The sequence below is a fragment of the Pristiophorus japonicus genome, chromosome 30 (assembly GCF_044704955.1).
Source record: "Pristiophorus japonicus isolate sPriJap1 chromosome 30, sPriJap1.hap1, whole genome shotgun sequence".
NCBI lineage: Eukaryota > Metazoa > Chordata > Chondrichthyes > Pristiophoridae > Pristiophorus > Pristiophorus japonicus.
The window spans coordinates 10,721,992-10,744,793 of NC_092006.1; the positions used below are offsets into that span (position 1 = coordinate 10,721,992).

The 22,802-nt window shown below is 56.2% G+C and overlaps 1 protein-coding gene across 5 annotated transcripts in view; it reads left to right on the plus strand.

Moving 5' to 3' along the window:
- adam15 (ADAM metallopeptidase domain 15) overlaps positions 1 to 22,802 on the plus strand; it is an 89,259-nt gene that overhangs the window by 60,958 nt on the left and 5,499 nt on the right. Inside the window, exons 19-23 of one of the 5 annotated variants that reach the window (XM_070868677.1) lie at positions 2,853 to 2,991; positions 3,705 to 3,764; positions 9,867 to 9,975; positions 13,571 to 13,648; positions 16,860 to 16,937. In XM_070868677.1, the coding sequence (XP_070724778.1) occupies positions 2,853 to 2,991; positions 3,705 to 3,764; positions 9,867 to 9,975; positions 13,571 to 13,648; positions 16,860 to 16,937 (464 nt within the window). The remainder of the gene's footprint in view (positions 1 to 2,852; positions 2,992 to 3,704; positions 3,765 to 9,866; positions 9,976 to 13,570; positions 13,649 to 16,859; positions 16,938 to 22,802) is intronic. The other 4 variants (XM_070868679.1, XM_070868680.1, XM_070868678.1 and 1 more) reach the window with 4 other exon arrangements.

Consider the following 22,802-nt stretch of genomic DNA (forward strand, 5'->3'; position numbering starts at 1 on the left):
CTCCAGTGCAACATCCTGGTAAATCTCCTCTGTACCGTCTCCAGTGCAACATCCTGGTAAATCTCCTCTGTACCCTCTCCAGTGCAATCACATCTTTCCTGTAATGTGGTGACCAGAACTGCACGCAGTACTCCAGCTGTGGCCTAACCAGTGTTTTATACAGTTCAAGCATAACCTCCCTGCTCTTGTATTCTATGCCTCGGCTAATAAAGGCAAGTATTCCGTGTGCCTTCTTAACCACTTTATCCACCTGGCCTGCTACCTTCAGGGATCTGTGGACCTGCACTCCAAGGTCCCTTTGTTCCTCTACACTTCTCAGTGTATGACCATTTAATGTGTATTCCCTCGCCTTGTTAGCCCTCCCCAAATGCATCACCTCACACTTCTCCGGACTGAATTCCATTTGCTGCTGTTCTGCCCACCTGACCAGTTCATCGATATCTTCCTGCCTGAAAGGGTGGTTTGCAGCTGAGAGCAGCTCAGGCTTCTCGCTGCTGTGTAGGCCCCGGGCGTTGCCATGCCAATGGTAGAACACGTCAAAGGGGGAGGTGGGGAACTGATAGGAATTTGGGGCTCGTGTGTCTCATTGGCAGCACTGGGTGTGCTGTGCACATGTTTGTTCAACGGGTTTCCTCTTTAACATTCAACAAAGGAAGGGCAGGGCCTCTTCAGAAATGTTAAGAATGGTCAGGGCGGTGGGTGGGGTCGCAAATAAGGGCTGTTAATCCATCTTGTGTCCAGCTCCTTGGGCCTGCCAACTAACTCGTCCAGGACTGGAGAATTTTAGCGATGAGGAAAGATTGGATAGGCTGGCGTTGTTTTATTTGGAACAGAGGAGGCTGAGGGGAGACCTGATTGAGGTGTATAAAATGATGAGGGGCCTGGATAGAGTGGATAGGACGGACCTGTTTCCCTTAGCAGAGGGGTCAACAACCAGGGGGCATAGATTGAAAGTAATTGGGGGGAGGTTTAGAGGGGATTTGAGGGGAAATGTCTTCACCCAGAGGGTGGTGGGGGTCTGGGGTGGAACTCACTGCCTGAAAGGGTGGTAGAGGCAGAAACCCTCACCACATTTAAAAAGTACCTGGATGTAACACTTGAAGTGCCGTAACCCACAGGGCTACGGACCGAGAGCGGGAAAGTGGGATTAGGCTGGGTGGCTCTTTGTCGGCCGGCGCGGACACGATGGGCCGAATGGCCTCTTCCGTGCTGTAAACTTCTCTGATCCAGACTGCCGCTCAGCCCACGGTTCCCAGCTCTGTGCCGTCCCAGACGGTGTCTGGTCGTCTGATCCAGGCTCCTTCCATTGTCCGTTCCACTCCCGCACCATGGCAGCTTATTCAACAGCTTTTTCGCTGGGCCTCGGTTTATCATCTCATCCGATAGACTGCCCCTCCGACTGTGCGGCACTCCCTCAGTACCGCCCCTCCGACAGTGCGGTGTTCCCTCAGTACCGCCCCTCCGACAGTGCGGTATTCCCTCAGTACCGCCCCTCCGACAGTGCGGCACTCCCTCAGTACCGCCCCTCCGACAGTGCGGTGTTCCCTCAGTACCGCCCCTCCGACAGTGCGTCGCTCCCTCAATACTGCCCCTCCGACAGCGCAGTGTGGCGCTCCCTCAGCACTGCCCCTCCAACAGTGCGGCGCTCCCTCAGTACCGCCCCTCCGACAATGTGGCGCTCCCTCAGCACTGCCCCTCCAACAGTGTGGCGTTCCCTCAGCACTGCCCCTCCAACAGTGTGGCGCTCCCTCAGCACTGCCCCTCCGACAATGTGGCGCTCCCTCAGTACTGCCCCTCCGACACTGCAACGTTACCTCAGTATTGCCCCTCCGACACTGCAACGTTACCTCAGTATTGCCCCTCCGACAATGCAACGTTACCTCAGTACTGCCCCTACGACAGCGCAGTACGGCGCTCCCTCAGTACTGCCCCTCCGACAGTGCGGTGTTCCCTCAGTACTGCCCCTCCGACAATGCGGCGCTCCCTCAGTACCGCTCCTCCGACAGTGCGGCGCTCCCTCAGCACTGCCCCTCCAACAGTGCGGCGCTCCCTCAGTACCGCCCCTCCGACAATGTGGCGCTCCCTCAGCACTGCCCCTCCAACAGTGTGGCGCTCCCTCAGCACTGCCCCTCCAACAGTGTGGCGCTCCCTCAGCACTGCCCCTCCGACAATGTGGCGCTCCCTCAGTACTGCCCCTCCGACACTGCAACGTTACCTCAGTATTGCCCCTCCGACACTGCAACGTTACCTCAGTATTGCCCCTCCGACAATGCAACGTTACCTCAGTACTGCCCCTACGACAGCGCAGTACGGCGCTCCCTCAGTACTGCCCCTCCGACAGTGCGGTGTTCCCTCAGTACTGCCCCTCCGACAATGCGGCGCTCCCTCAGTACCGCTCCTCCGACAGTGCGGCGCTCCCTCAGTACCGCCCCTCCGACAGTGCGGCGCTCCCTCAGTACTGCTCCTCCGACAGTGCAGTGTCGCGCTCCCTCCGTACTGCCCCTCCGACAGTGCGGCGCTCCCTCAGTACCGCCCCTCCGACAGTGCAGTGTGGCGCTCCCTCCGTACTGCCCCTCCGACAATGCGGCGCTCCCTCAGTACCGCTCCTCCGACAGTGCAGTGTCGCGCTCCCTCCGTACTGCCCCTCCGACAGTGCGGCGCTCCCTCAGTACTGCCCCTCCGACAATGCGGCGCTCCCTCAGTACCGCCCCTCCGACAGTGCGGCGCTCCCTCAGTACCGCCCCTCCGACAGTGCGGCGCTATGACCCTATGAGCCTGAGACCATGTCCCTGTGTCCCCCCTGACCCTATGACCCCCCCCCTGACCCTGTGCCTCTCTGACCCTTTGTGCAGGTAACACTGCCATGTTGGCGGCTCTGCTGGTGACCTTCCTGCTGATCCTGGTCGCCATGCTGCTCCTGTGTTACTTCAAGCGAGAGTTGTTTCGAGCCGAGCTCCAGAAGCTGAACAAAGCGAAGACCCAGCGGTACAGGTGAGACAGTCCGCTTGACCGACCCTCTGCTTCAGGCCCGGGGAATTCCGCAACCCGGGCCGGCCCGGACAGGAGAGGACCTCCTGGTCCAACTGGCCTGCCCCACCACCAATCGTGCGACCCTGTCTGCTGCCTGCCAGCCCACCCAAAGCCGTGTGTCATCTCCTGGGAGAGGTGGAGAGCCTTTGATTGTCAAAACTCCTTTGCCAATCTGTGGCGGGGTTGGGTGGGGTTTGGGTTTGGGGGCGGGGGAGAATAATGCATCCAATTTCATCCCCCCCCACTTCCCCGAGGTGTTCAATACGAACCTCGGAGAGCAAGTTAACCCCGATTAACTTTATCCTTCACCTCACGGGACTGCAGCGGTTCAAGAAGGCGGCTCACCACCACCTTCTCGAGGGCGATTAGGGGGATGGGCGATAAATGCTCGGCCTTGCCTGCGACGTCCATATCCCAGGGACGAATTTTTAAACAAATCTCGGGTCTAGCGAACACAGAAACCGCCATCGTGTGACCCTGCCACATGACCCTTTTTAATGTCGACATCAGTAGCTGCAGTACCGCAGTGGTCCACTGGGCGGAGCAGCGGGCCACTAGGGGGCAGCTATGTTTCAGGCGGCCCGAATGACCTATCTCGGTCACCCCGCCCCCCCCCCCGCCCAATCGCGATGTAGACCTCCGCGAGTCACTCTCTTTTCTCGCCCACAATGCAGAGCGGCGGCCGGCTATCGTCTCGGCTCCCTGCGGGAACAGTCACCAATGGACGAAGGACGGTAAAATGGCCGACACGAGTCGCTTCATCCTCAGCTCCTTGCACCTTCCCCCTCTCTCTCTCTCTCTCTCTCTCTCTCTCTCGGCTCTCGCTCGCTCTCTCGGTCCCTTCCTTGCTCTTCGAGGAAAGCTTGGGGTTTTCACGGCGGGAATGGGCCGGCAATGATTACTGCCCCCGCTCCCCACTTCCCCCACCGTTCCCCATCTCCTCTCTTGAGAGCTAAGGACCTCCCCTCCCTCCCCACGCCCTGTTGCCCTCTGCCGGGCCGGCTAACGCGGTTTTGCGACCGCCCTCTTGGTTGGGGTTCCAGCCCAGACCGAGGGACTCTTCCCTCCCACCTTGAGGCCAGTGTCGCGCGTTCCTCAGTGTGGCCTCTGCGTTGGAACGTCGTGGGTTCGAGTTCCTCTGCAGAGCTCAAAAATCCAGGCCAACACTCCGGAGGGTGCCGTCTTTGGGATGAGACGTTAAACCGAGGCCCCGTCTGCCCTCTCGGGTGGATGTAAAAGATCCCGGGGCCACTATTGGAAGAAGAGCAGGGGGAGTTCTCCCCGGTGCCCCGGGCCCAATATTTATCCCCTCAACCAACATCGCTAAAACAGATGATCTGGCCGTTGGAGCATTGCTGTGTGTGGGAGCTTGCCCAAGGATCTCCAGCCTCTCCATGTCATTGAAGTCCCTCATCCCCTTGGGACCATTCTGGTCAATCTCCAACTGAACCTTCTCTGCTCCCATGAGCACACCAGCTTCTCCAGTCTCTGCCCGTAACCGATGTTGAGCCCCCACGTTGGCCCGACCGACTTGGTCCACCGCTGTGCCTCGGGGAAACCGAGCTTACACAAAGGGTTGCTTCCCGAGCATCTGCTGTCTGTAGTGTGGCCTCGTGGGCTGGCTGGGCTGTAAACGTGAAAGCATTGGTAGCGGCTTTTGCTTGGTGCTTTGCATGAATCTGTGAATGTTTTTTTTTTTTTCTTGTTGGATCGCGATTGGGGGCTTTCCTGTCCCAGAGCTGTGTCGCAGGTGGCTTGGGAAGGAAACTCCTGCCTGCCGGAAATGCTTCCTCTCTGGGTCTTTGATTGGCCGAACCGATCAGTAAGGAAATGTTCGCAACGGGAGGCCGCCGGTTAGTCAAAAGCTCTTCGAACAGGAAGGAATTATGATGATGACACTGACAACTGGATCTGCAGAGAGGGAGGGGAGCGGGCAGCGAGGGGGGGGCTTTGGGGGGGGGAGGGGGGGGAGGAGAAGGTCAAACGACATGAGGACATAAGAAATAGGAGCAGGAGTCGGCCATTCGGCCCCTCGAGCCTGCTCCGCCATTTAATACGATCATGGCTGATCTGATCATGGATTCAGCTCCACTTCCCCGCCCGCTCCCCATAACCCTTCACTCCCTTATCGCTCAAAAATCTATCTCTACCTTAAATATATTCAATGTCCCGGCCTCCACAGCTCTCTGGGGCAGAGAATTCCACAGATTTACAACCCTCTGAGAGAAGAAATTCCTATTCGTCTCCGTCTTAAATGGGCGGCCCCTTATTCTGAAACTCAGTGCCCCTGAGTTTTAGATTCCCCCCCCTGCGAGGGGAAATATCCTCCCTGCATCTACACTGTCCAGCCCCCTCAGAAGCTTACACGTTTCGATAAGACGACGTCAAAAAAAAGAATTCAAATTGACCCCAACAGATTCAACTTTAACCCCCCCCCCCCCCCATCCCATCCCCTCACACCTCCCAGGTTCGAAGGTCAGCTGAGGGTCTTCATGTTGGGGTGCCATTGTGGTGTTGAATGGCAAAGGTGGGATTCTGGGGAAGATTAAAAAACAGCCATTGTGTCCGAGTGGGAAAGTTTGGGCCTCTCGTAAACTGACGAGTTCACGCTTGAATTAGCCAGAGAGTGGGTAGTGTCCGATGGGGGTCAGAGACAAGGAGCAAGAGTCAGGTTTCTGAACCCTCTTCTAATGGGTGACTATGAATGGAACCTTGTCCAATGGCATAAGAGAGGGAGCTTTACTCTGTATCTAAACCCGTGCTGTACCTGCCCTGGGAGTGTTTGATGGGACAGTGTAGAGGGAGCTTTACTCTGTAACTAACCCCGTGCTGTACCTGCCCTGGGAGTGTTTGATGGGATAGTGTAGAGGGAGCTTTACTCTGTATCTAACCCCGTGCTGTACTTGCCCTGGGAGTGTTTGATGGACAGTGTAGAGGGAGCTTTACTCTGTATCTAACCCCGTGCTGTACCTGCCCTGGGATTGTTTGATGGGACAGTGTAGAGGGAGCTTTACTCTGTATCTAACCCCCTGTATCTGCCCTGGGAGTGTTTGATGGGACAGTGTAGAAGGAGCTTTACTCTGTATCAAACCCCCTGTATCTGCCCTGGGAGTGTTTGATGGGACAGTGTAGAGGGAGCTTTACTCTGTATCTTACTCCGTGCTGTTCCTGCCCTGGGAGTGTTTGATGGGACAGTGTAGAGGGAGCTTTACTCTGTATCTAACCTCATGCTCTACCTGCCCTGAGAGTGTTTTGATGGGACAGTGTAGAGGGAGCTTTACTCTGTATCTAACCCCGTGCTGTACCTGCCCTGGGAGTGTTTGATGGGACAGTGTAGAGGGAGTTTACTCTGTATCTAACCCCATGCTCTACCTGCCCTGGGAGTGTTTGATGGGACAGTGTAGAGGGAGCTTTACTCTGTATCTAACCCCGTGCTGTTCCTGCCCTGGGAGTGTTTGATGGGACAGTGTAGAGGGAGCTTTACTCTGTATCTAACCCCATGCTCTACCTGCCCTGGGAGTGTTTGATGGGACAGTGTAGAGGGAGCTTTACTCTGTATCTAACCCCATGCTGTTCCTGCCCTGGGAGTGTTTGATGGGACAGTGTAGAGGGAGCTTTACTCTGTATCTAACCCCGTGCTGTACCTGCCCTGGGAGTGTTTGATGGGGACAGTGTAGAGGGAGCTTTACTCTGTATCTAACCCCATGCTGTTCCTGCCCTGGGAGTGTTTGATGGGACAGTGTAGAGGGAGCTTTACTCTGTATCTAACCCCCTGTACCTGCCCTGGGAGTGTTTGATGATTGTGAATGAAATGGAATGTGTCCCTCACCTTTGGTGACATCATTCACACAAAGAACAATTGTGTTTAGAAGCACAGTCTATGTATCCCGGAAATGGCTTTCCGCTGGGAAGCAATTGAGGGAAACTTGGCCTGAAGTTTTGGGATTGATGGCATGTCAAGGACAGCGTGACTCATTAACAGTGCAGGTGTTGAAAGGAAGAGGAAATGAAGATTTGCCTGTTCTGGACTGTTTTTGTTAACTCAGTCATCAAACCTCGCCGCACAGGAGGATCCCATTGGGGCCACGGAGCCCGTGCTGTGCCGGCTCTGTGACAGAGCGATCCAATCAGTCCCACTCCCCCCTGCTCTTTCCCCACAGCCCGGCACATTTCCCCCCTTCCAGTATTTACCCAATTCCCCCGTTTGAAAGTCCCGATTGAATCTGCTCCCACCGCCCTTTCAGGCAGCGCGTTCCCGATCACAACAACTCGCTGCGTCAAAACACATTCTCCCCATCTCCCCCTCTGGTTCCATCGCCGATTATCGTCAATCTGTGTCCCCCTGGTTACCCACCCTCCTGCCCCCGGGAACAGTCTCTCCTGATTTACTCCTCAAAACCCCTCGTGATAGTGAACCCCTCGATTAAATCTCCCCCTTAACCTTCTCTACTCCGAGGAGAACAACCCCGGCTTCTCCAGTCTCTCCATGAATTGAATCGCTGTTTCAAAGAGCCAGCGCAGGCATGATGGGCCAAATCGACTTCAAATATGCCACGTTGTATCGCAAGACTGAGGTCAATAAATCAGAGAAATTTACGCCATGGAAGGAGGCCATTCGGCCCATCGTGTCCTGCGCCGGCCGACAAAGAGCCACCCAGCCTGATCCCACTTTCCCGCTCTCGGTCCGTAGCCCTGTAGCTTACGGCACTTCAAGTGCACATCCAGGTACTTTTTAAATATGGTGAGGGTTTCTGCCTCTACCACCCTTTCAGGCAGTGAGTTCCACCCCAGACCCCTACCACCCTCTGGGTGAAGACATTTCCCCTCAAATCCCCTCTAAACCTCCCCCCAATTACTTTCAATCCATGCCCCCTGGTTGTTGACCCCTCTGCCAAGAGAAACAGGTCCGTCCTGTCCACTCAATCCAGGCCCCTCATCATTTTATACACTTCAATCAGGTCTCCCCTCAGCCTCTCTGTTCTAAAGAAAACAACCCCAGCCTATCCTCATTTACTCTATCAAAACCCATTCATAATTTTGCACCGATCGATTCAATCTCCCCATTAACCTTCTCTGCTCTAAGGTACCATTCCACTAATCGACACATCACGGGAGCTCGATAAAGTGCAAGGTTCTGGGGAGGGTTTAAATCCTCTCCGGTAGTTTCTCTCACGTGCACTGCAGGAAGGAGGAGCAGTGACCCTGCCCCCTGGTGACGAAAGGCTGCAAGATGACTTTCTCAGCTTTCCGACACACTCAGCTGTGCCTCAGTGGGTGGCGCTCTCGTCTCGTCTCGCCAGTCAGAAGGTTGTGGGTTCGAGCCCCACTCCAGAGGCTCGAGCGCAAAAATCCAAGCTGACACTCCCAGTTCAGTACTGAGGGAGCGTTGCACTGTCTGAGGGGCGGTACTGAGGGAGCGCCGCACTGTCTGAGGGGCAGTACTGAGGGAGTGCCGCACTGTCTGAGGGGCAGTGCTGAGGGAGCGCCGCACTGTCGGAGGGGCAGTACTGAGGGAGCGCCGCACTGTCGGAGGGGCGGTACTGAGGGAGTGCCGCACTGTCGGAGGGGCAGTACTGAGGGAGTGCCGCACTGTCGGAGGGGCAGTACTGAGGGAGCGCCGCACTTTCGGAGGGGCGGTACTGAGGGAGTGCCGCACTGTCGGAGGGGCAGTACTGAGGGAGTGCCGCACTGTCAGAGGGGCAGTGCTGAGGGAGTGCCGCACTGTCAGAGGGGCAGTGCTGAGGGAGTGCCGCACTGTCAGAGGGGCAGTACTGAGGGAGCGCCGCACTGTCGGAGGGGTGGTACTGAGGGAGCGCCGCACTGTCAGAGGGGCAGTGCTGAGGGAGTGCCGCACTGTCAGAGGGGCAGTACTGAGGGAGCGCCGCACTGTCGGAGGGGTGGTACTGAGGGAGTGCCGCACTGTCGAAGGGGCAGTACTGAGGGAGCGCCGCACTGTCGGAGGGGCGGTACTGAGGGAGTGCCGCACTGTCGGAGGGGCAGTACTGAGTGAGCGCCGCACAGTCGAAGGGGCAGTACTGAGGGAGTGCCGCACTGTCGGAGGGGCGGTACTGAGGGGGGGCGGTACTGAGGGAGCGCCGCACTGTCGGAGGGGCAGTACTGAGGGAGCGCCGCACTGTCGGAGGGGCAGTACTGAGGGAGCGCCGCACTGTCGGAGGGGCAGTACTGAGGGAGTGCCGCACTGTCGGAGGGGCAGTACTGAGGGAGCGCCGCACTGTCGGAGGGGCAGTACTGAGGGAGCGCCTCACTGTTGGAGGTGCCGTCTTTCGGATGGGACATTAAACCGAGGCCCCGTCTGCCCCCTCGGGTGGATGTAAAAGATCCCTGGGCCACTATTGGAAGAAGAGCAGGGGGAGTTCTCCCCGGTGTCCTGGGGCCAATATTTATCCCTCAACCAACATCACTAAAACAGATGATCTGGGTCATTATCACATCGCTGTGTGTGGGAGCTTGCTGTGCGCAAATTGGCTGCCGTGTTTGAAGTGCAGTGACTGTTGTAATGTGGGAAACACGGCAGCTCAATTTGCGCACAGCAAGCTCCCCTGGGAGTGTCGGCCTGGATTATGTGCTCAAGTCCCTGGAGTGGGACTTGAACCCACGACCTTCTGGCTCAGAAGCGAGTGTACTGCCCACTGAGGCATGGCTCACTGGCGTATAAGTGCCATTGGTGGTGAGGGGAAGGCCGAGTATTTGGATCAGTGGTGATTTGAAGCGATGTCGGCTGCGCTCATGTGTCTGTGCGGTTGCATGACCCGGGGTTAAGGTCACCGTCACCTTGAACTTTAACCCTCTGCCCGTTCTCCCGCTTAATTCTTCAGCGATTCCAGGCTGGAAAACGGAGCAGGGGCGCCCCCTGTTGGCGAGCTTCGGCATAAACCTCCAGAGTGGCAACAGCAGACGGAGATGAGGCCAGCGATGTCGGTCAAGGTAATCGGGAGTGTTTCGGGCATGTGTTGATCGGTTATTGGTATCGGAGGTCCCTCCCGCCCCGTTCGAATGATAAAGCCCCCGCAGCCCGTGACCTCTGACACCTCGAAGGACAATGGCAGTGAAGCTCATAGAAATTTACAGAGCAGAAGGCGGCCATTCCGGCCCATCGTGTCCGGGCCGGCCGACAAAGAGCCGCACGGCCCTCGGTCAGCAGCCCTGAAGGTTACACATAAACCCACGAACAATGACGGAAAGGCAAAGAGCACCCGGCCCAACCAGTCCGCCTCACACAACTGCGACACCCCTTACACTGAAACATTCCGCACTCCACCCCAACCGGAGCCATGGGATCTCCTGGGAGAGGCAAAAACCCGATTTAAAAACCCAGGCCAATTTAGGGAGAAAAAAATCTGGGAAAACTCCTCTCCGACCCATCCAGGCGATCGACACCAGTCCAGGAGATCACCCTGGCCGTATTCGATTCCCTGCAGTACTTACCGTTATATCTGCACCGGCCAACAAGAGGTCATCCCAGTCTAATCCCAATTACCAGCTCTAGGTCCGTAACCCTGCAGGTTGCTGCACTTCAAGTGCCCATCCAACCATCTCTTAAAAGTGATGAGGGTTTCTGCATCCACCACTCTTCCAGGCAGCGAGTTCCAGATCCCCACAACCCTCTGCGTAAAAAAGCCCCCGCCCCTTCAAATCCCCTCAAGGGAACACCACCATCATCATAGGTGCTCCCTCGAAGCGAGGATGACTTGCTTCCAGGGCCAGAAAGCGATGAGTTCACAGGTGTTTCAATGAAGGACCTAATATTCCGGATCCCGAACTACATCCTGAGGGGTGGAAGGTGCCTGTGGGTGGATTTTTTTAACGTGGGGTGGCCGTTGCACACCAGCCACCACACGGGGCTTGACCGAGCGAGGTCTCGGTCCAGTGGCAAGGGTTGACCAACCACCTCTAAGTCCCACACCAACCCAACTTGCAGAAGAACATAAGAAATAGGAGCAGGAGTCGGCCATTCAATGAGATCACGGCTGATCTTCGACCTCAACTCCACTTTCCCGCTCAATCCCGCGATTCCCTTAATATCCCAAAATCTACCGATCTCAGCCTTGAATATACTCAACGACTGAGCCCTCTGGGGCAAAGAATTCCAAAGATTCACCACCCTCTGAGTGAAGAAATTCCTCCTCATCTCAGTCCTAAATGGCCGAGCCCTTATCCTGAGACCGTGTGACCCCTGGTTCTAGACTCCCCAGCCCGGGGGAAACATCTACCCTGTCAAGCCCCCTCAGAATGTTGTATGTTTCAATGAGATCACCTCCCATTCTTCTAAACTCTGGAGAATATCGGCCCAGTCTGCTCAATCTCTCCTCATCGGACAATCCCCCTATCCCAGGAATCAGTCTGGTGAACCTTCGCTGCACTCCCTCAATGGCAAGTATATCCTTCCTTAGGAGACCAAAACTGTGCACAATACTCCAGGTGTGGTCTCACCAGGGCTCGATAGAATTGCAAATTATATTGTGTGTGTACTGGGGGAGCTGATCGTCATGAATGAATAAATTACAAGTTTTTAAATGAGAAGGTGAGCAGGGTGATGAGTTGTGGGGAGTGGGATAAATTGGGCCAGCCTTTTCAAAGTGTCACAGGCACAATGGGCCCAGTGACCTCTGTCTGCGCTTTTAGATTCCGTGGAAACACATCGTGAGGAACACCGGGACATCTGAGTCCGTGGGATCCACGGAGTGTCATCAATGAGATGCAAATGGCCGGGATTGGGAACTGGATAAATATTGTCGCGTTTTTCAAAACTATCTTTGGAGATCAGAGCGTGTATATATATAGCGACTGTTCGGGGGATTAAACGGGTAGGTAGAGTCAGTGATCGAGGAGAGTGTACATGGGCTGTGGAAGGAGATTAAATGGACCCGACCATGTACAGCCCATGTACTATCTATCTCTTTGAATGGTGGCCGTGGGATCTTTAACGTCCACCTGAGGGGGCAGACGGGGCCTCGGGTTTCACGTCTGGTCCGAAAGACGGCCCCTCCGACAGTGTGGGGCTCCCTCAGTACTGCCCCTCCGACAGCGCAATACGGCGCTCCCTCAGTACCGCCCCTCCGCCAGTGCGGGGCTCCCTCAGTACTGCCCCTCCGACAGTGCGGCGCTCCCTCAGTACTGCCCCTCCGACAGTGCAGGGCTCCCTCAGTACTGCCCCTCCGACAGTGCTGGGCTCCCTCAGTACCGCCCCTCCGACAGTGCGGCGCTCCCTCAGTACCGCCCCTCCGACAGCGCAGTACGGCGCTCCCTCAGTACCGCCCCTCCGACAGTACGGCGCTCCCTCAGTACCGCCCCTCCGACAGTGCGGCGCTCCCTCAGTACCGCCCCTCCGACAGTACGGCGCTCCCTCAGTACCGCCCCCCCGACAGTGCGGTGCTCCCTCAGTACCGCCCCCCCGACAGTGCGGCGCTCCCTCAGTGCCGCCCCTCCGACAGTGCGGCGCTCCCTCAGTACCGCCCCTCCGACAGCGCAGTACGGCGCTCCCTCAGTACCACCCCTCCGACAGTACGGCACTCCCTCAGTACCACCCCTCCGACAGTACGGCACTCCCTCAGTACCACCCCTCCGACAGTACGGCACTCCCTCAGTACCACCCCTCCGACAGTACGGCACTCCCTCAGTACCACCCCTCCGACAGTACGGCGCTCCCTCAGTACCGCCCCCCCGACAGTACGGCGCTCCCTCAGTACCGCCCCCCCCGACAGTACGGCACTCCCTGAGTACCACCCCTCCGACAGTACGGCACTCCCTCAGTACCGCCCCTCCGACAGTACGGCGCTCCCTCAGTACCGCCCCTCCGACAGTACGGCACTCCCTCAGTACCACCCCTCCGACAGTACGGCACTCCCTCAGTACCACCCCTCCGACAGTTCGGCACTCCCTCAGTACCACCCCTCCGACAGTACGGTGCTCCCTCAGTACCGCCCCCCCGACAGTACGGCACTCCCTCAGTACTGCCCCTCCGACAGTACGGCGCTCCCTCAGTACCACCCCTCCGACAGTACGGCGCTCCCTCAGTACCGCCCCTCCGACAGTACGGCGCTCCCTCAGTACTGCCCCTGGGAGTGTCGGCCTGGATTATGGGGCTCGGGTTTCTGGACCAGGGGGGAGTGGGGGGGGGAGGGAGGGTGCTCAAGTCCCTCTGACCAAATGAGCCAAGCCGCGACACTCTGCGACTCGGCTGAAGTTCCGAGGGTCGCTCTTTGGTCGACCGACAACAGCTTCTCCCAGAAAAGCAAACCTCTTGCGCGCCTCATCTCCATTGACCGTAACCCGCATGTAAATTGCATGTCGTCCGCTGGCTGCCACGGTAACCAGCGCTGCTCGCCATCAACGGTAACCCCGTGTGTCACACCTCATCGCTTGACGGGAGACTTTTGACAATCTTGATGTGGCTTGACTAACCAACTCCTCTGTAATGGCCTCTGCCCTCGTGTGTGTGTGTGTTTTTTGTCGCCCTCCTCTCCCTCCTCCCTCCCTCTCTGGCCCCCCCCCCCTTTTTTTTCTGTTTCCTTCATTGCAGCCTCTCCCTCCGCCGCTCCCACGGCCTGCTCCGCCATCAAAGCCTCTACCACCAGACCCCGCGGTGAAAATGTGTCAGGTAACCGCTGTGCATCATGGGGGGGAGGGCGGGGCAGGGGGGGAATTGGGTGGGGAGGAGTGGGGGCGCCGTGCGGTAACCTAGGATACGCAAGGCGGGTCGGGGCACGGGCAGCGAAATTGTCTCTAGAACGTTCCGTTCGCGCGGGGGAGGGGGTGGGGCGCCGACTTGAGTGCGCGAGCTTTCTATCTCACTTCCTCCCTCCCCCCCCCCACCTCCGCCATTGTGTACCTGGCTCGTAGATTTGTAGCTATGAATTTTGGCCATGTTGTTCCGAGGGTGTCGCGATTTCTCGCTCCCTCGATGTTGCTGGCCGCCATCTTGACGATGATTCGGTCATCGTTGCCCATGTCACTCGCTCCCGCTTTCGTGAGGGATTTCTGAGTGTGTGTGTGTATATAAAATGTCATCACTTTGTGACTGCCTCTTCTCTAAAATTCACGAGTGGGATTCCACTTTAAAAGTTCCTCTTCTGTTTCCCCACTCCCGCCCGGATAGGAGCAGGAGGAGGCCATTCAGCCCCTCGAGCCTGTTACATTAGGAACAGGAGGAGGTCCATTCAGCCCCTCGAGCCTGTTACATTAGGAACAGGAGGAGGTCCATTCAGCCCCTCGAGCCTGTTACATTAGGAACAAGAGGAGGCCCATTCAGCTCCTCGAGCCTGTTGCATTAGGAACAGGAGGAGGTCCATTCAGCCCCTCGAGCCTGTTACATTAGGAACAGGAGGAGGCCCATTCAGCACCTTGAGCCTGTTGCATTAGGAACAGGAGGAGGTCCATTCAGCCCCTCGAGCCTGTTACATTAGGAACAGGAGGAGGCCCATTCAACCCCTCGAGCCTGTTACACAGAAACAGGAGGATGCCATTCAGCCCCTCGAGCCTGTTACACAGGAACAGGAGGAGGCCATTCAGCCCCTCGAGCCTGTTGCATTAGGAACAGGAGGAGGCCATTCAGCCCCTCGAGCCTTTTACATTAGGAACAGGAGGAGGCCATTCAGCCCCTCGAGCCTGTTACATTAGGGAATAGGAGGAGGCCATTCAGCCCCTCGAGCCTGTTACATTAAGAACAGGAGGAGGCCATTCAGCCCCTGGAGCCTGTTACATTAGGGAACAGGAGGAGGCCATTCAGCCCCTCGAGCCTGTTACATTAGGAACTGGAGGAGGCCGTAATACCCTTGTTTAACAAAGAATCTATCGGTCTCGGATGTAGAATGATTGATTGAACTGGTATCTGCCGCTTTTTGTGGGAGAGAGTTCCACGCCTCTACTGCCCTTCGCGAGAAGAGGTGTCCCTAACACCTCTCCCGAACACCTTGCTCTGATTTTAAGGGGATGCCCCCTTTCTTAGCCAACCCCCCCCCACCAGCGGACAAAGTTTTTCTTGATACACCCTATCAAAATCCTCGAAGACATAAACCAACTCATCCCTTACCCTTCAATGCTCCAGCGATTATAAGCCCAGTTGACGTAATAGCCTCATAGAATCACAGAAATTTACAGCGCAGAAGGAGGCCATTCCGGCCCATCGTGTCCGCGCCGGCCGACAAAGAGCCGCACGGCTCCGGTCAGCAGCCCCGAAGGTTACATATAAACCCATGAACAATGACGGAAAGGCAAAGAGCACCCGGCCCAACCAGTCCGCCCCACACAACTGCGACACCCCTTACACTGAAACATTCTACACTCCACCCCAACCGGAGCCATGTGATCCCCTGGGAGAGGCAAAAACCAGATAAAAACCCAGGCCAATTTAGGGAGAAAAAAATCTGGGAAAATTCCTCTCCGACCCATCCAGGCGATCGACACTAGTCCAGGAGATCACCCTGGCCGTATTCGATTCCCTGCAGTACTTACCATTATATCTGCGCCGGCCAACAAAAAGTCATCCAGTCTAGTCCCAATTACCAGCTCTAGGTCCGTAACCCTGCAGGTTGCTGCATTTCAAGTGCCCATCCAACCATCTCTTAAAAGTGGTGAGGATTTCTGCATCCACCATTCTTCCAGGCAGCGAGTTCCAGATCCCCACAACCCTCTGCGTAAAGAAGCCCCCCCCCCCGCCCTCAAACCCCCTCTAAACTAGCCGTCTAGGACAACCTTCAAAAGGAAATTGGATAGGCACTTGAGGGAGATAAACGTGCAGGGTTATGGGGGGGGATAGAGCAGGGAAATGAGACTGAGTGGATCACTCTACAGAGAGCATGGACTCGATGGGCCGAATGGCCTCCTTCTGTGCCATAATAGGAACCTAAGAAATAGGAGCAGGAGTGGGCCATTCGGCCCCTCGAGCCTGCTCCGCCATTCAATAAGATCATTGCTGATCCGATCATGGACTCAGCTCCACTACCCCGCCCGCTCCCCATAACCCTTCACTCCCTTATCGCTCAAAAATCTGTCTATCTCCACCTTAAATATATTCAATGACCCAGCCTCCACAGCTCTCTGGGGCAGAGAATTCCACAGATTTACAATCCTCAGAGAGAAGAAATTCCTCCTCATCTCCATCTCAAATGGGCGGCCCCTTATTCTGAAACTATGTGCCCCCTAGTTCTAGATTCCCCCACGAGGGGAAACATCCTCTCTGCATCTACCCTGCCCAGCCCCCTCAGAGTCTCATACATTTCGATACGATCACCTCTCATTCTTCTAAACTCCAATGAGTAGAGGCCCGACCTGCTCAACCTTTCTTCATCAGTAATGACTCTGATTCCTTTAGCCTTATGGATTATTTTTTGTGGCGCTGGTGGGTGAAATCTCAGTTTTCCCCAACTGCGGCGCGGGGCGGAGTGGGGGTGGCGGGGTGGGGTGTAAGGTCCTGAACTTGGGCTGGGTCAAGGGACCTCCGGCTGGAACTTGGGGAGGTTTTTTGCTGGCTTGGCGGAGATCTGCCCTCTCTCTGGCTTCTGAAGTCAGAATGGATCGAATTGCACTTTGCAAAGTCACTCGCAACCTGGGACCGGGCGGTTCCTGTTACACACAAGCGCCAGAGAAACTTCGGTTGGGGGGGGGGGGTGTGGCTTATCCTCCCAGGGGACCAATCAGCGATCGGGTCATGTGATTACGGAGAGCCAATGGGGAGAAAATGTGGCCATTTTGACAGTGCAAATAACGGCATCCGTTTTGTTCTGTCGATGTGATTGGGTCCGAGTGGGCTTGGGGGTAGTTGCACTGTTTGGCGAGCGGGTTACTTAACCATTTTACTTGTCTCTATGCAGCCCACCCATCAGGTACCATCGAGACCTCCTCCCCCCTCGGCTCCATTACCTCCAGATCCAACCCCAAAGGGCTGTCAGGTAACACAGTGGTGGTTACTCTTCATTTCTGTAGCGAACGTCACAATCCGTATCCCAGGGGATGCCCCCCCCAGCCCCGGACTTGATAGGGACGAGGCAACAGGAGGAGGCCATTCGGCCCCTCGAGCCTGTCCCGCCATCCAATGAGATCGCGGCAGATCTGCCACCCAACTCCAGCGACTCACCCTCGCCCCACGTCCCTCCATACCTTCGGCTAACAGGAATTTATCAAACCCCGATGTTAAAATTAACAATTGACCCACAAAGACTTGCATTTATATAGCGCCTTTCACTACCACCGGACGTCCCAAAATGCTTTCCAGCTAATGAAGTACTTTTTAGAGTGCGGTCACTGTTGTATTGTGAGAAACGTGGCAGCCGATTTGCGCACAGCAAGCTCCCACACACAGCGATGTGATAATGACCCAGATCATCTGTTTTAGTGATGTTGGTTGAGGGATAAATATTGGCCCCAGGACACCGGGGAGAACTCCCCCTGCTCTTCTTCCAATAGTGGCCCCAGGATCTTTTACATCCACCCGAGAGGGCAGACGGGGCCTCGGTTTAACGTCTCATCCGAAAGACGGCCCCTCCGACAGTGCGGCACTCCCTCAGTACTGTCCCTCCGACAGTGCGGTGCTCCCTCAGTACTGTCCCTCCGACAGTGTGGTGCTCCCTCAGTACTGTCCCTCCGACAGTGCGGCGCTCCCTCAGTACCGCCCCTCCGACAGTGCGGCGCTCCCTCAGTACCGCCCCTCCGACAGTGCGGCGCTCCCTCAGTACTGCCCCTCCGACAGTGCGGCGCTCCCTCAGTACCGCCCCTCCGGCAGTGCGGCACTCCCTCAGTACTGCCCCTCCGACAGTGCGGCACTCCCTCAGTACCGCCCCTCCGACAATGCGGCGCTCCCTCAGTACCGCCCCTCCGACAGTGCTGCGCTCCCTCAGTACCGCCCCTCCGACAGTGCGGCACTCCCTCAGTACCGCCCCTCCGACAGTGCTGCGCTCCCTCAGTACCGCCCCTCCGACAGTGCGGCACTCCCTCAGTACTGCCCCTCCGACAGTGTGGCGCTCCCTCAGTACCGCCCCTCCGACAATGCGGCGCTCCCTCAGTACTGCCCCTCCGACAGTGCGGCACTCCCTCAGTACTGCCCCTCCGACAGTGCGGTGCTCCCTCAGTACTGCCCCTCCGACAATGCGGCGCTCCCTCAGCACTGCCCCTCCGACAATGCGGCGCTCCCTCAGCACTGCCCCTCCGACAGTGCGGCGCTCCCTCAGCACTGCACGGCAGTTGTGTTCGAGTTCCTGACATCAAGAGTTCCAAACCTCTGCCACCCTTTGCTTCCTAACTTCCCTAAACGGTGGGGGGATTTGTCCGTGAGGGCCCCGATCTCCGCCCAGCTCCTGGTGGGGACAGAGGAGGATCCCGTTTAGCCCCTCGGGCCTCTTCGGCCATTCACGACTGGTCCGCCTGTATCATGGCTCTCATCTTGGTTCTGTCACCCTCAATACACCTCAACAACAACATCATGAATCCTGCACTGACGTAGCACCTTTCATGATGCAGAACATCCCAAGATGAGATGGCTCAGTATGGAGTGGGCTTTATCTGGGGTTGCATGGCTCAGTATCCACATTGCAAGATGCAGTTATCTGCAGAACCACTGGGGGGGCAGGTGCGGTGGGTGGGGTGGTTGGAGATGTTATTTCATTTCTCCTGGGAACAAAGGAACAGGAGGAGCCCGTTCAGCCCCTCTCGCCTGTTCCGCCATTCAGCTTGATCGCGGCTTATTGGCATCTTATTACACAAGCCACCTGCCCTCTGCTCTATCTGATTCCATTCCACACACCATAATCCCTCATCCCTCTCCGCTCGAGCCTAACCAGCGCACGACTCCCGCCGAAAGCTCTTCAAATGAGGCTCGACTGACCCTGCAGCCTGATCCAGCAGAACCGGGCCTTCAATACAAAATGGCCGCCAAAAGCAACAACAACTTGAAATTATTGAGTGCCGTCAAGCGGTGTGAAGCGTCCCGAGGCGCTTCACCGGAGTCAGTCAGTCAGTCAGGCAAATAGTTTGGCACCGAACCACGTGAGATATTGGGGACAGGTGACCAAAAGCTTGGTCAAGGAGGCAGGTTTTAAGGAGAGTCTTAATGGAGGAGAGAGAGGCGGAGAGGTTTCGGGAGGGAGTTCCAGAGCTTGGGGCCCAGGCAGCTGAAGGCACGGCCACCGATGGTGGAGCGATTATAATCAGGGGATGCTCAGGAGGGAGAATTAGAGGAACGCAGAGATCTCGGAGGTTGGTGGGGCTGGAGGAGTTTACAGAGATAGGGAGGGGTGGAGGGGCTGGAGGGGGTTACAGAGATGGGGAGGGGTGGAGGGGCTGGAGGAGGTTACAGAGATAGGGAGGGGTGCAGGGGCTGGAGGAGGTTACAGAGATAGGGAGGGGTGTAGGGGCTGGAGGGGGTTACAGAGATGGGGAGGGGTGGAGGGGCTGGAGGAGGTTACAGAGATAGGGAGGGGTGTGGGGGCTAGAGGAGGTTACAGAGATAGGGAGGGGCTGGAGGGGGTTACAGAGATAGGGAGGGGTGCAGGGGCTGGAGGGGGTTACAGAGATGGGGAGGGGTGGAGAGGCTGGAGGAGGTTACAGAGATAGGGAGGGGTTTAGGGGCTAGAGGAGGATACAGAGATAGGGAGGGGTGCAGGGGTTGGAGGAGATTACAGAGATAGGGAGGGGTGTCGGGGCTGGAGGGATTTGAAACCAGGATAGAGAATTTTACATAGCTGGACCCAGAACCAGAAAACCGATTGGTCTTAAATAATGGAAGTTAAATCATATACGGTGACTCCATTAATATTGGTATTCATAACGTACTAACAGTCTAGAGCGTTCTGCATAGCTTCTGTCTCCTCACATTAACCAGACAGTGCAGAGAAGGTTAAGGGGGAGATTTAATCGAGGGGTTCACTATCACGAGGGGTTTTGAGGAGTAAATCAGGAGAGACTGTTCCCGGGGGCAGGAGGGTGGGTAACCAGGGGGACACAGATTGACGATAATCGGCGATGGAACCAGAGGGGGAGATGGGGAGAATGTGTTTTTGACGCAGCGAGTTGTTGTGATCGGGAACGCGCTGCCTGAAAGGGCGGTGGGAGCAGATTCAATCGGGGACTTTCAAACGGGGGAATTGGGTAAATACTGGAAGGGGGGGAAATGTGCCGGGCTGTGGGGAAAGAGCAGGGGGGGAGTGGGACTGATTGGATCGCTCTGTCACAGAGCCGGCACAGCACGGGCTCCGTGGGCCCAATGGGATCCTCCTGTGCACTGCCTCGTTGTATTTTAAGTCAACGAATTCTGATTGTCATCTCTGGGCGTGACCGTTTTTTGGAATGGGTGCGGTGTTGGGGCTTACGTCACTGGGATCCAAAAATACGTGGCACTTGCAAATCGAGTCCCAGCGTCGGGTGGTTTGAGGAAACTGGATTGTGTTTTAGAGAATGTGGTGATGAGGAGCCCATGGTCTCGTTCAAAGTTGCCGTGAGGCTTTGGGATTGTGGTCTCAACAACCCAACTTGGATCACTGGCGTCCCTTCAGGGGAAGGAAACCTGCCCATCCTTACCCAGCCCGGGGCCTATAAGAACATCAGAAATAGGAGCAGGAGTCGGCCATTCGGCCCCTCGAGCCTGCTCCGCCATTTAATACGATCATGGCTGATCCGATCATGGACTCAGCTCCACTTCCCTGCCCGCCCCCTTATCCCCTTATCGGTTAAGAAACTGTCTATCTCTGTCTTAAATTTATTCAATGTCCCGGCTTCCACAGCTCTCTGAGGCAGCGAATTCCACAGATTTACAACCCTCTGAGAGAAGAAATTCCTCCTCATCTCAGTTTTAAATGGGCGGTCCCTTATTCTAAGATCATGCCCCCTAGTTCTAGTCTCCCCCATCAGTGGAAACATCCTCTCTGCATCCACCTTGTCAAGCCCCCTCATAATCTTATACGTTTCGATAAGATCACCTCTCATTCTTCTGAACTCCAATGAGTAGAGGCCCAACCTACTCAACCTTTCCTCATAAGTCAACCCCCTCATCCCCGGAATCGACCGAGTGAACCTTCTCTGAACTGCCTCCAAAGCAAGTACATCCTTTCGTAAATATGGAAACCAAAACTGCACGCAGTACTCCAGGTGTGGCCTCACCAATACCCTGTATAACTGTAGCAAGACTTCCCTGCTTTTATACTCCATCCCCTTTTGCAGTAAAGGCCAAGATACCATTGGCCTTCCTGATCACTTGCTGTACCTGCATACTATCCTTTTGTGTGACTTTAGTCCCAGACCAAATTCAATTATCTCTACGCCGCCTTCTGTAGTGGTCCCAGCGAGCCCCTCGGCTCTGGCAGGGTGGTGGGTCGGGGAACAGGCAATAAATCCCGGCCCTTATCAGCGACTCCCATGTCCCGAATACGAATTAAAACTAAAAAAACAAAATCAAAAACGGCCTTCGGGAAATGTTGGCTATTTGATTAAAATGGCCGCCGCGACCTTTGCAATCGCTGAACTCTGAGCCCCCGGGCTTGCATTCACGGCGGCTGTGGCCGATTCTGATTGGCCCTATTCCTGGAGACTTCGTCACATGACCCCCCCCCCACCCCCGCCGTTGGCCACGCTGCCCTGGCCAATCAGCAAGCGAGTAGACACTCTTTTCCCGATTGGCTGTCAGTCTAATTTCCTTTTCTCCTTCCCCCCCCCCCCGCCCCCTGCTCCACAAATCTCCATTAAAATTAATTTTTAATTCCTGGAGACCCCCCCCCCTCCCCAACTACTTCATTCCCCAACGCCCGGGACCATTTGACCCCGGCATCTGAAGGGAGTGGGTCTCCCTTGACAACGGTTGGCAAGTAACCCAGGCCTCAGCTCGGAGGTTAGGCCCCATCACTGGCTAGATCTGTTCAAACACCAGCCTGTAAAGCTGTCCAAGACATACACAAGAAACAGGAGCAGGAGTCGGCCATTCGGCCCCTCTGGCCTGCTCCGCCCTTCAATAAGATCACGGCGGATCTTCGACCTCAACTCCACTTTCCCGCCCGATCCCTCGATTCCCTCAATATCCAAAAATCTACCGATCTCAGCCTTGAATATACTCAAAGACTGAGCCTCCACAGCCCTCCGGGGCAGAGAATCCCAAAGATTCACCACTCTCTGAGTGAAGAAATTCCTCCTCATCTCAGTCCTCAATGGCCGACCCCTTATCCTGAGACTGTGTGACCCCTGGTTCTAGACTCCCCAGCCCGGGGGGGGAAACATCCTCCCTGCATCTACTCTGTCGAGCCCCCTCAGAATCTTTCTGTTTCAATGAGATCACCTCCCATTCTTCTAAACTCCAGAGAATATCGGCCCAGTCTGCTCAATCTCTCCTCATAGGACAATCCCCCCATCCCAGGAATCAGTCTGGTGAACCTTCGCTGCACTCCCTCTGTGGCAAGTAAGAAGTAAGTTAGGTGAGACCAAAACTGCTCTTTCCCTTGCGCCCTCTTGTTCTAAACTCCTGATTGGTAGAAGTCTACTGTGACTGCTACCCTTCCCAAGCCAAGGCAGGGTCAAGTGTCCATCAGTCGTTCCTCGAGGGATGACCCGGACAATGGAAGCCACCAGTTGATGTTGGATCTTGTGCAGAACATCACTCGTTGGAACAAGAAACAGCCCATCCCACCACCTCCAACACTCACTCCCTCCACCACCGGCGCCCCCTGGCTGCAGTGTGCACCGTCTACAAGATGCACCACGGCAACTCGCCAAGGCTTCTTCGGCAGCACCTCCCAAACCCGCGACCTCTACCCGCCTAGAAGGACAAGGGCAGCAGGCGC